Raw genomic sequence first — 13589 nt, 5'->3', positions numbered from 1 at the left:
AAGTTGAAAATATATTATCAAGACAATATAGTTTAATATTCAAACTTGCTGAACTGAAAACACATTTCAGGTAGGGCTGTGTCAGAGTTCTGAAGTTGTACTTTTTGTGCTAATGCAATTTTTAGTTATCAGAAGAGTCTCACAGCAGCAAAAGCTCAAACCAGACACACATAATGACATTGTCAAAAATGCTAAAGGTTACACAGAAGAAGCACAAATTAGAAAGAAGCTAAAGAAGAAAACAGAGACATATAAAACTGATATTGTCATCACAATATTTGCAAATATCACAAAATTTTCTAACATCATGCATAGTGAATATCCAGATTTGTAGAGTGATATTCACTCCAGATTTAAAAAGTGTTAAAAGAAGTAAAAAAAAAAAGTAATTTTTTTGATTGAGGCATTGCATATTTGGACATTTACTTCCACTGGTCTTGCAGCAGCAGGAAAGTTTGTTGCTCCTACTTTTGGATAGTTGTTATGATCCGCAGTCATGGCAACAAGGTAGTGTTTTTACAACTGGGAACAGCTGATCTCAAAAAATACCTCAACTAAGACCCCAAATCCAAAAGATGAAAAGGAGGATTTTTGGTTGCAGGGCAGAACCAAACAGCAGAAAGACAGCATCTCTTCCATCAACCATAATGAGCAGAGATCAAGTCAAACCAAAAAGCCTAACAGATTTAAGGTGAGCAGCAAAAGCAAATGAGGTGGATCAGCAGGGCCTGCTAATAACTAATAGTGTCATCCAGGACTGTCTTCAGTCAGAGGCATCTTCAGAGCTGTAGCAAGACTGACTGCTACCAGGCATCCTTTCTGCCCAAAGCATCACCAACAATTACTTTTTGAATATACTTGCATGATATGAGTTATGACATTTAATTTCCTATTGGGATAGTTTTTAATAGAACTGATTTTTTTATATTCATAATTGTATTCATATATTTACATTAATAATTAAAAATAACTTAATTCTTTTTTTAATCACCAGCAGCACACTTACTGGAACCCCTAAAAACTCTTTAGGCTGAATTTTCTGAAGAACTTTCAGTTTTTCAAATTGAAAGATTTTTCTCTGAGCTCAGAGAAAAGCTTGATGTTTATCTTCTCCAACATTCTGGAAAAAATAAATGAACACATAAAACAAATATCAAAAGTTTCCTATTGAAAACTTCAGATTATTTTTTTTATAAGATTTTAATATCCAAAAATACCTTTTTTTTATTCCCCTTTTGTCAGGATTGACAAGACGTTTAAATTGTGAGTAAATGAGTAAATCTGGTAAATAACGAATCATGCACCACTTGACTTTTAATCTATTTTCAAACAAGTGTTTTGGAAATGCCTTAATTTATATTAAACACATTTGTCTGAAAATTACTTACTCAACCAGATTACTTTACATTTTACCAACTGACTGCAAGATATGTCAAATAGCAGAAATTTTACTCTATTAAATCATCAAACAGGAATTGGTTTCATATTATTGCTTGAATGCAGAAGTGTGGCTGATTGTTGATCTTTTCTGGTCCAACAACTTGTCCCTGAAATCCAATTCATTTTGTGCATCACGTCTTTCAATAAACACGTTTAATTTGAGCATTTTAAAGAAAATCAGTTCCAAACAGCAAATTTTACTTTCTATAGTCTAATGTACTCAATTAAATTGAACAAACACTTCAAAATGTCTTAATTTGCTTTAAATGTTTCACACAGAAGGAAGCAGAAGATGTTTTCACACAATTTTATTAACAACCTGTAAAGACGAAGAGTGGTTTTGGCAGCTCTGTCAGGAGATGAGCTCCGTGAAGAGCGACTGATTAGAAAAGTCTGCAGGTCTTTCCTGTCGGTGAGGCAGCGGCGGACTCCCGCTGAGGCCAAGCTGGGAGACGCTGGAGGTCAGGAAGTAGAAAGGGATGTGTGTAATTTTTCCACTCGACCAACACTGGATAAAAAAAAAAAAGAACAGAAACATTATTTTGGAGCAGGTGGAGGATCCAGCATACTCATTAAATTGAGCAAGCGGGAGAGAGGTTTGCGGATGGATATTTTTTATCTGGCAAACTGATCCAGTTTGTAGCTTCGCATCTTGGAAAAATTAGCTTGCGGTTATTCCACAACGACGACGTCAGGATTCATCAAGCTCAAACTATCCGAGAGAAGAACCGATCTGTAAATGGACCAGGCCTTTTCCTGGTCACAAATCCACAGCTTTCCATTCCTAACGTATGGATACCAAGGATCAGGCAGGTATTTCTACAAAAGTCCCACTTTAAATAGGAAACCAAAACAAGAGAGAAAAAAAAAACTAAGAAAGACGGGATGGATAAATGAACTGATGTAAAAACGATTGATAAATGGAAGATGAAATGGAGTGGGAAACAGACTGATGGACGGATGGACAAAAAAATGAAACAACTGATGGAGAAACAGATGAACAGAAACAGATGGACAGACAGGCGTTTAAACAAATTGATGGATTGATATTGGAACGGATAAATGAATCAATAGATATCAAAACAGACAGATGAATAAATGGATGGATAGATAAATGAATCAATGGATAGAAAACAGATGAACAGCTTAATGGTTAAAACTTGTAGACAACAGAATAAAGTCTGTAAAATAAAAACATTTTTCTATTATTTATTACTGTTTATCTGTACTCAACATATAAAATAACTACTGGCACTTTAACAACAACATAAAAATCAATAAAAGCAATTTGTATTGTATAACTGACCACAGTGAGCAGAGCCCCATGCTGGAAATTTGGGTGAAACTGCAGCAGCCTCGGTTCTGCACCCGGTTCTCCCTGAATGAACCCACTTAATAAGAATAAAGAGCCTTATCAGTACAAGAAAAACCACCACTTATGAAAAAACCCCCCACTAATATCTCAATAGTCATACCAAGGCAGAAGCTCAAAGACGGGGTTGGCTCTTGTTTTGAAGACGGCGATGATCGCAGGCCGGTTCGCTGCTCCAGGATCGCCTGAGAAAACGGATGAGGCATAGATGAGTCACTGAACGTAACCAGCCGTGAGCTTCAGGAGGGAAAACTGAAGAAACGTCGAACCTTTAAGAAGAACTGCGAGCCGCTCTCCCCTCGGATCCCACGACAGAGACTGAATCTCTCCACCAACGCTGGAAAAAACGAAGACGGAGAACCAACCACATGATGTCTGACTTTAAGTCTGTATAAAAGTCGCTTTAATTTTATTCATATTGTGTAAAATAACATGAAGTTGAAGAAAATGGTATATTTATTCTTTTTTACAAATAAAAATCTGAAAAGTGTGGTGTGCATTTTAATTCAGTCAAGTCAAAATACATTGAACCATCTTTTCCAACAATTATACCTGGAAATCTTTTTGAGCTCATCTGGAGAGACGTTTTTTTTTGTTTTTTACTTTTAAAAGTTGCATTAAAACTCCAATAAAAATGTAAACATTGCATTATTTGGCCAAGAATGAATCTTTTAATGCAAAGTTTTATTAAAATTTGCATTAAAAGTTCATTAAGTGTCACGTTTGCATTAAAAGTTGCCACTTTTACACCCTTTCGAATAAAGTGTTACCAAATTTTATTATAATGACAAGAATTTTGGTTTGTGTCAAAAAATTAAAATGAATGATTATAAATAAAAAAACAAAAGTGACAGTATTATCGCAAATTATATATATATATTTTTTTACCATTTTCTACACTTAATCAGAGCATCAATAAATGCAATAAACTCAAAATTATAATTAAATGCAGTTGCTGTGTGAAGTGTAGTAATATAAATCTCACTTATTTAAGAAGCCTATTTTAAATGGGAATGTTTTTCTAAAAAAAAAACACAAACTCAATAAACAGCTTTTTTATTATAATTTCCTTCGCTTTTATAATAGTGCCACAAAATATTATGATCAAATTTTAACTACATCCATCTTTCTGCCAGAGATTACAATTTTCCTGGAGGTCAGAAAGTGACATTTGATTGAGAATTTGATTAATTTGTACCAGTTCTACAATAAAAAAAAACAAAAACATGTCGCAGTAAAAGATCTGGGTTGCTTTAAGCTCTCTTACATGATGTCTCCGTCTGGGCTGTTAAAGGTCGTCTCTGATAGGTCAGCAACAACAACGGCTACCTGTGGCCCTTTGACCAAACCTGGAGGGACACCTGCAAAACACAAACACATCATCTGTTGGTTGCCGTTTATCCCAAACCACAACAGATTAATTTAGATTAACCTTTATGAAGTAGATTAACACTGTCTAGTTTATTCTGAGCGGACTTGGAGGGCTAACCTGGTGATCCATAGAAGGTCAGAGCGTAGATGACCATTTCTCCTTGAACTGTGAAGAGAAGCCGACTCCCATCTGGACTCCAACAGCCAGACTAACGAGTGGAAAGTTAAACACGTGACTTTTTGCCCTGAATGAACCATTTCATACAGAGTAATGAGCTTTTACCTGGCAGCGCCCCTTTATACACGGCCAGCGCTCACAGGTCCACATCCTGGTCTCCCAAACCCTGAAGAAAAAATGTTATTTTCTAATTCGCAGTAAATCTTAGATGCAAACGCCACCTAAAGAACATATTTTCTGTCCCAATTTAGTTCTGGACTTTGGTCATTCCAAAATGTTTTTCTTTTCTATTAAACTTATCTTTATTGGATCTGCATGCATGGAATAAAGTAAAATAAAATCTCCCTTCCTTTTCAGATTTTTAGCACAAAATCAGCTGGTAAATCAAACTCAAACTATCTTGACTAAACCATAGCATGATGCTGCCACCACCATGTTTCACTGATTGTGTGTATGGTGGTCATTTTGCGATGCGAGCTGCTGCTTTTGCGCCAAACATAACTTTTGGACTTGCAGCTAAAACGTTTAGGCTAAGATTTCACAGATCATGACATGTTCTTGAAGGTTTTGGGAGATTTTAGCAAGAATTTGATGTTTTCTTTGGAAGAAAAGTTGTCTAAACTTTAAAAATATATTTGACTATGTAGCACAACTGAAACAATTAAATAAAACAGCATTAAAAGTTAGCAAACAATGCAAAACATTAACAAATGTTCAAATTTAATATGGATAATCTGAGTGAATTCAGGATTTTTAGGGCTTAAAATTATTGTTAACACAACTTCTATGACTTAGTATGAGCTTGAAGAAATGCTGACATGTCAAATTTAAGAAAAGTAAATTCTGAAATAAAGTAAAAAGGCCCAAAAACTAAATACAAATTATGTAAGATACCATAAGTACCATATAATATAGTCATATCAATTTTTCATGTGTGTCCACTTTTAAGTGCCACTATCTGACTAAGCTGCTTTCTGACTGCTGACTCTCATAAGATGGAGAGAGATTAATATCTACACTTGTGTTTCAGCCAGTCCAGGACAGAGAAGGTTTATTGTCTTTGTTGTTTTTCCAACCTGAACAGGGCAGACGGTGTGGATGCCAGGATGTGGCTGCCGTCTGGGGACCAGGACAGGAAGGTGACGCCGCCTCCTCCGACACGTTGCAGAGGTACGCAGCTCTCTGCAGCGACATCCCAAACCTGAAACATGCATCCATATCAGAGGAACAGCTGTGGAAACAGGAAGCAGCACGGTCAGAGTGAGGATTAAAGGAGAAGCAGCCGCCTCAGACCATCATGGAGGTGTCCAGTGGGGAGGCAGACACGAGGAGGGATCCGCTCGGAGACCAGGCGATGGACGTGACTGGTGAGTGGCCAGGGTGGGACAGAACCTGAGCACAGCCAGAAGAAGGTCTGCAAAGAGGGAGGAACAGTTGTGTCAAAAACTTTAATTAGGAAACCAAGCATTGATGTCATTTAATGAGCATCATGTCTGAGGTGCTTCCTTTAAAAACACCCATGAAATTTCCTCTGGCTAACTCAAAGTTTATAAACTAACCTGTGAGAACGTCATATAATCTGTGCAAATCTTTAAAGTTAAAGAAATTAACAAAAATTCTCCAAAAAAAAGTATTTTATTATGCTGGTTTTTGTTTTGGGAATAGAAATAATATCAATACTCCTGACATAAAACAGCAAAAGTTTAGATTTATTTAAAGGTTGTGTCTTTTAATGCCACCTGTGAACGTGTTGGAACATACAATTGTACAAACATTTGGCAAAACTTTCCTTGGGAAGCCACATAAACTTTTTTATCTTCTGATATAACTCTTGCTGAATATCTGAACACTCTTCCTGGCAGACTCTACTTACACTGTTCAGTATCTTTTAACGGACCAGGATTTTAAGAAACATCATATTTTCTCAACAGCACTGAAGCTGGTTTATTGGAAGGGCCATTCTGGAAGCTTATCTTTCCCTCCTTATCCCAGCCCTGAACAAACTTTTATGTGCATTTGGGATCACAGTCCTGTTGGAACAACCAGGATCAACAGTGATTTCACAACCACATGGACTGAGACGTTACTGACTAATAAAAATCCCCTCAAAAATAAACACCTTTGAATTCAGATTAAAGCTGCAGCTGCCAACATGGAGAAGCATTTATAAAACCGCTTGACAGCAAAGCTTTACATCTGGCATAAAACATTTCAGTTGGATTAATAAACGCTGTGTGGATTCTACCTTGACCTACAGATGTTCTTGGTGTGTCGTACCTTGTAGACAGAGAGCAGGGGTCGACGTTCCACACCAGCAAGCAGTTCTGACACGCCACCGCCAGCACAGACGCACACAGAGGTTTCCACTGCACGGCTGCAACATTCCTCTGCAGACGATGCTTCAGAGTGGGAGTGATGGCACTGAGGAAGATTTGTTCATTTCTTTTAATGACAGAAGTGTTGACGAAAATGTGTCAGATTTACTCAAGCAACATTTTCACTTTTTTGCAAAATTTGCCAACTTCACAATTTTTAAGTATTAAGTAGCTTTTCAAAATGTTAGTTTTACCACAATTTCCTGTTTCTTTCTATCTATCTATCTACAAATCCTATTTTCTTTGTTTTATGTATATAGAAATTCTATTTTCTTTGAATAACAATTTGTTGCTAAGAGATGTGCACTTATTCTGGTAAAGATCTGCCACAAAGTAAACATCAGATTTGTACTTTTGTGTTTAATGTCTGATTTATAAGATATTTCCCACCAATGACAAAAAAAAAACATTTTCACTTTTCTGTAAAATTCACCAACTGCACAATTTTTAAGTATTGAGTAGTTTTCCAAAAGAGCAGGAGTAATATTTTGAACAATAACAATTTGTTGCTAAGAGATGAGTGTTTATTCTGGTAACCAAGTGCCACGAAGTAAACATCTGGTTTTTACTTTGCAAAATGTAACAACTGTAAATTTCTTGTGTACATAAGCAGTATTTGAAAAGCGTATGTTTTATACAATGTACAGCTTATATTACAATAATAATAATTGTAATGAAATTGGTGTTGAAATAAGCGTTTTGTTCTCGTAACGAACTGCCATGAAGTAAACATCTGATTTTAATTTTTGTGTTGAATGTCTGTTTTATAATATATTTCCCAATAATGACAAAAAAAATAAACATTTTTACTTTTCTGAAAAATTCAACAACTATACAATTCTTGTTAAGTTGTAAGTAGTTTTTCAGAAGAGCAGAAGAAATCTTATGTTCTTTGAACAACAATACTCCATTGCTAACAATCTGTTGCTAAGAGATGTGCACGTATTCAAGTGCTACGAAGTAAACATCTGATTTTTACTTTGGTAAAATTTACCAACTGAAAATTTCTCGTGTCGGAGCACATGAGCAATATTTCAAAGGAGCTTATATTTTATAAACAATAATATTACTTGCTTTTAAATTGTGGTTAAGAGATGAGCGTTTTTGTTTTGGTAACGAACTGCCACGAAGTAAACATCTGATTTTTCCTTTGGTAAAATTTACCAACTGAAAATTTCTCGCGTCGGAGCACATGAGCAATATTTCAAAGGAGCTTATATTTTATAAACAATAATATTACTTGCTATTAAATTGTGGTTAAGAGATGAGCGTTTTTGTTTTGGTAACGAACTGCCACTAAGTAAACATCTGATTTTTCCTTTTGTGTTGAATGTCTGTTTTATATTTCTCACCAATGACAAAAAATAAAAAAAAATACTACAAAATTTGCCAACTGCACTGTTTTTGTTAGGTAAGTATGTAGTATTAAAGAGAGCAGAAAGCCTATGTTATTTGAACAATAACTATTTGTTGCTAAGAGATGAGCATGTTTTCTGGTAACTAACTGCCACAAAGTAAACATCAGATTTGTACTTTTGTATTTAATGTCTGATTTATAATATATTTCCAGCCAATGACAAAAAAAAAAAAAAACATTTTCACTTTTCTGTAAAATTCACCAACTGCACAATTTTTAAGAATTAAGTAGGTTTTCAAAAGAGCAGAAGAAATTCTATGTTATTTGAACAATAACAATTTGTTGCTAAGAGATGTGTGTTTATTCTGGTAACCAAGTGCCACGAAGTAAACATCTGATTTTTACTTTGGTAAAATTCACAAACTGTAAATTTCTTGTGTCTAAGCAGATACATATCATTTCAAAAGAGCGTATGTTTTATAAACAATGTAAACTTGTCATTAGTTTGGTGTTAAGTGATAACATACTTTATCTGGTAATAATAATATATGTCCCACCAATGACAAACTGTTTCAATCTGTTGGTTGAAAGCAGTGAAAACCTGAAAAGTTGCCCTTTAACATAAAATGCCTGCATAAAAATCATAAACAGTATGTATGCCGTTTTGGTAATGAGAGCCGAAATCAGTTTTAAAGGTTTCAACACTAAAACTGCGCTGGTTAGAAATCTGACTGACTGGATCTTTTGCTGCCATTTTGGCATCGCCGAGTCCGTAGTTCTGGTACCTTTTGGGGTTGTAGATCTTGATGGAGTCGTCCAACAAAGCAACAGCAAACTTATCAGTGTGGGGATGCCAGGCGAAGGCTCGCACCACACAATCAGACCTGGCAACACACAAAGGGTATGACTTCAGTAAATACAACAAAACAGAAAGATTACAGTCTCACATTGTTCTCCTTTAAAAACATAAAAATATAGAACATTTAAACCGCTCAAGTAAGTAGTACAACAAAACAAAAAGACTACAGTCTCACATTGTTCTCCTTTAAAAACATAAAAATATAGAACATAAAAACCGCTCTTACCAGTTTAGCAACTGGGAAAACTCAGCGATCATGTCCTCACTGCTCAGCTAAAATAAAATAAAAAACTTCAGAATCTCTCCACATGCTTTGTATTTCAAATGAGCCAACAGAGGCAGCTTACCGTGACATGAGGATACAGGGAGCCGTGAAAGGAGGAGACCCATCGGAGCAACGCCAGGATACATCCAGACGTCACCGACAGCCACTTTGGCACTGTTGAAGAGGAGAGTTGGCGCCTCGCAACGGGACTTAAGGCTCAATAAAACACACGAGATGTTGGCGCTTTCCATACCTTCTGCATGTGAGGTGGTAATTTCATTCAGCAGCCCAGTGAACCCACCGTCCCGCCTGGAACACACAGAACTAATTAGCGATCTTTGACAGTCCAATAAAGGCTGTAAAACACTGACATCAGCTGCTGCATCAGAGGTAGGAAATGTGCTAAAAGTTGCTTAGCACGTCGAGCTGATTTGCATGACTATGAGAGGCAGCTGTATCCTTTCATTTAGCTGTCGAGATTTAATGGAAGTTTGAGCCCCTTTCACCCATTTATGGCTCTTTCGGAGCTTTTACTGGCAGCATGAGCTCACATGATGATGTCAGGTTTGAAAGAGGGAAAAGGATCTGCAAGTTTTCAATATGTGTAAGAAGAAAAACTTAATCTAAAATGTCAGAAAATGATAAAAACATATTTAACTGTGAATTTCTGTGCATAACAGATATTTTTTAGACCTCAAAGATATTTCATAACAACTTGGATTTACAGAACCCCCAAAGGGGATGAGGGATCAATGAGTAAAGCACTTATGCTTATTAAAATATGCAAACATGCCGAGACGTTTCTGCCTCAAAAAAGGTTTAACAAACCTTTAGCTTAACTAATAACTTGAATCTCTTAGCACGTAAATTAAGAATAGTTTTTTATGTCTTCTTATTTAAAAAAAGAAGATAAATAAATTATGTAAGTTTCTCCAATCTGGAAGTCAAACCAAGGACAGATCACAACTTGGGTAAATTTTAGAGCAGTTCATGCTTCCTTCTACTGACAAACTTTATGGAGATGCCAATTTCATTTTCCAGCAGGACTTAACACCAGCTCACACTGCAGAAGAAACCAAAAGTTGATTCAGTGACTGTGGTGTCAGTGTGTTTGGCAAACCAGTTAACCTTCCAGATATAAAACTCCATAGACAATTGATGCTTGTTGAGAGACATCGGATTCTCTCAACAATATAGACGTCTATTACACTTCAGCAGAACGACATCCATGCCGCACCACGCTGATGCAGTAATTCATAGAAAAGGAAAACCAGCCAAGTATTGAGGGCGTTGAAACCAACATACTTTTCAGAGCCTTAAAAATATCCTTTGTATTGATCTGTAATATTTAACTTTTTAAAACACAGTTTTGGTTTTAAGCATCCGTAAGTCATAAGTAGCAAAACTGCAATAAGAAAAAGAGGCTTGAAATACTTCTGTGTGTTGTGAAATAAATGTATACAAGCTTTATATTCAGATAGATAGACAGATGCAAGTAATCCTGTTCATTTGAGAGAGTTGCTGAGGCAGCAGAACGAAAGTGCAAAGTTTGTCATTCTTAGTATGAGTGAGATGTTTAAAAATGAGGTTGAAGGGGAAAATTTTTTTAAAGATTTAAAACTAAACTTTTTTTTTCTTCAGGGGAATGTAGGCTGCTCTCATATATACCTAAAGAGAGCAGAGACTTCAGTAAATACCTGGAAAGCTGATCTATTACATAAAATCCTCAGTTTTATTCTTCTGACCTCTTTTTCTCAAGGAAAATGCTGGATTTGGACATTTTGGGAATGTTTAGGGACTATCAGTCAGGCGCTAGGGTCTAAATCCTCCAACGATTGCACACATCGAGCTGTTATATCACAGATGTCGTGGATAAAATAACAACATGTCCGTAGTTTCCTACCAAGCAGCAGCGCTCCTCATCCACAGAGTTTCCGAGTGGTCCAGGAAAGCTGCTTTGCTGCTGCTTTCTGTGCGGCTGTGGAGCTTCAGGGACTCTCTGGGGAAATGGAGACTCAGCGCACTGGAGTCCTGCAGGAAAACATGCACCGTGAGCTGTCTGAACAACTATGGACACAACTGCAATGACAGCCAAAATCACTCGAACCTGTCTCGCCTCGGAGTTGTTGGTTCCACAAAGAAGCTCGTTGTTGGATTCGCACAGAGTGGTTTGTCCGGGGGGCAGCGGAGGGGGAAACAGAGCCAGAGAGCACATCTTCACCGCGGTCAAATCTTACTTCTAGACTCCGGAGAAACACCATGGATCACCAAACACTGATAGTTTAATCTTAAACCTTAGACAGACTTAGTATTTTACTTCTGACACGCTTAGCTAGCTAGCTAGCTAAATAAGTTCCCAAATCAACACTTAATTTAACAATGCTCGTTTTAGAAATGATAGGTTATGAGCTGTAAAAGTTGTCTTGTGCTGTCAGCTCTCCCAACCGTTTGGTTAAATATTATTTAGTGGATCTTAAACACAGTTTGGTAGCACATGCTAAGTTGTTATCCATTCAGTTGATCCCGCCGTGTTGAGATACGGCAACTCTAAAGGGGAAAAAAGCGCGCAGGTTTTCTAAATGACACAGAAGCGGAATAAACATGCTGCCCCCCTCTGGACACAGTGTGGTATTGCAGGCAAACTTTCGCAAAACAGGAGCAACGAATAACTGTTGGAGAGATTTGATGAATGAAACAATGGGATCACTGTATTCAACACCCAACTTAAACATCAAAACAGAGTGTTTTACAAAATAGCGTCAAAAAATTGTACTGTATGCGCTACCACAAAAAAAGCCTTATATCAGCGGCCAGAAATGTCACTGGTTGATGATTTATTGATTTTTAAATCGAATTTGAAGTAATGAGTAACAACAGTTAAACTGTAAGCAAAATGCTGTCAAAATACCAAGTTGCAATGAAAGGATTTTGATTTCTAAAATACTGTAACATGCTATATTCTACAAACGTCACATCTTCTTTCTTATTTTTGTCCCTGTTTAGCTGTTTTCTGTTGTGGGTAGTGAATTTATTTTTTGTTTCTTTGTAGGGTCAATAACCTAATATAATCATATATTAAAAATCTAATCAATTTTTTTACTTTTTGATTTTTCTAATTATATTTTGCTGGGTGCGTGTAGTTTTGTTTTTAGCTTTCTTTCTTTTATTTTTGTTTTTGTTGAATTCTTCATGTAGAATGTTTTTTGAGCTGAGTAGAATCACTGTCTTCTTTTGTAGATTTTTATAATTTTGCTGTTGTGGCATTGTTAAAAGTTGTCCACATCTCAAGTATTTGTCCATCTTATTTACATGGAGATAATGATGCAGTTTTCCTCCTCATCGATGGAGGCAGAAATTATAATTGGTGGAGCACCAGCATCTCTGTGGCCGGCAGGGAGTTTAAAGTGTGTCTTGCTGGAGGGCACATCAGCAGCTACAAAAGCGGCAGCAGCTTCAGTGCGCATGTTCCTAACCTCGAACCATCAGCTGAAGCTCAAGGATAAAAAAATCAATGGAGGGAATGATGACTATTTGTCACATTTTGCGGGTGAAATAAAAGAAAAATAAATCCCTGTACGGACTCTTTTGTGTTTTGGCTCCCGACGCCCCCTTGTGGCCCAGGTCTAACTTCCGTGACGTCAATTCAGCACTGGGAAGGAGACAGCTCCCTCCCCACCCCCTTCCTCCCCCCTAAAAAACCCAGCGCGCCTCACGTTGCATGGGTCCCCGGTTATTGATAACACCGTTTACCCGCTGGGATCCGTCCCAGTAACGTGGAACAACTCGTGGAAAATAGTCGCTGGGAACCGGAGAGGCTTGCCCGGAACGGAGGAAAACAACAACCAGCTCACTGAGGCGGACAAATACAAAGCCGAGCCCACCCTCTCACTTGACAACGCGACATCAACCAAGGCAAGAAAGGTATGGGAATGTCATGCCATCCGGTTAAATGCCGATTGAATGAGTAATCGGCATCACGGGGACGGTTTAGGCAGGTTTTTAACGGTGCGGTGGCTTCACGCCGCTCACACTGCACCAACAGAACTGATGCCTCCAAGAAGCGACTGATCGTCGATGAGGACTACAAACATCATACTTGTGCACACAGAAAGCGCACATTGCGAAATATATGGAGAGTGTTGGTGCCAACGCTGGGTCCGCGTATACAGTCGCTGCGGCAGTCTCACTTGGCATGGACCATAGTAGGCTCGCAATTCATGCACGTCGGCTATGATGCTGTTGAGTGTCATCATCACATCCTCGGTTATTTAAAGATTGATCTTCCTGCGTGAGTGCGTGCGTGTGCGTGTGGGAGCGCGTGTACTCCCGCCTCGCACAGGCCCGTTGGATGTTTATTACCCGACACATTTGT

The 13589-nt window shown here is 37.5% G+C and overlaps 1 protein-coding gene across 1 annotated transcript; it reads right to left on the bottom strand.

The window, feature by feature from the left end:
• Positions 1 to 1733: 1733 nt before the first annotated feature.
• aaas (aladin WD repeat nucleoporin) lies at positions 1734 to 11777 on the bottom strand. Its single transcript, XM_014981719.2, has 16 exons — positions 11325 to 11777; positions 11121 to 11248; positions 9471 to 9526; positions 9300 to 9391; positions 9179 to 9225; positions 8879 to 8977; positions 6639 to 6782; positions 5655 to 5775; positions 5438 to 5562; positions 4467 to 4527; positions 4302 to 4392; positions 4080 to 4173; positions 3082 to 3149; positions 2916 to 2997; positions 2747 to 2831; positions 1734 to 1948 (listed from the first exon to the last, which is right to left on the bottom strand). The coding sequence occupies exons 1-16, from the start codon at positions 11430 to 11432 to the stop codon at positions 1793 to 1795; spliced, it is 1557 nt and encodes a 518-aa protein (XP_014837205.2). The 5' UTR covers positions 11433 to 11777; the 3' UTR covers positions 1734 to 1792.
• Between the last annotated feature and the right edge of the window lie 1812 nt (positions 11778 to 13589).

This window comes from Poecilia mexicana, unplaced genomic scaffold, assembly GCF_051168715.1.
Source record: "Poecilia mexicana isolate PSO_F unplaced genomic scaffold, ASM5116871v1 scaffold_7, whole genome shotgun sequence".
Taxonomy (NCBI): Eukaryota; Metazoa; Chordata; class Actinopteri; order Cyprinodontiformes; family Poeciliidae; genus Poecilia; species Poecilia mexicana.
This window is presented reverse-complemented; position numbering and strand designations above follow the sequence as displayed.

Excerpts from the sequence above, each read along its gene's own strand:
- aaas (XM_014981719.2), bottom strand. The coding sequence starts at position 11,432 with ATGTGCTCTCTGGCTCTGTTTCCCCCTCCGCTGCCCCCCGGACAAACC. Across the intron at positions 9,226-9,299 it reads CCCTGTATCCTCATGTCACG|CTGAGCAGTGAGGACATGAT; the intron begins GTAAGCTGCCTC and ends ATTTTATTTTAG. Across the intron at positions 3,150-4,079 it reads AGCCCAGACGGAGACATCAT|CGTTGGTGGAGAGATTCAGT; the intron begins GTAAGAGAGCTT and ends CGTTTTTTCCAG.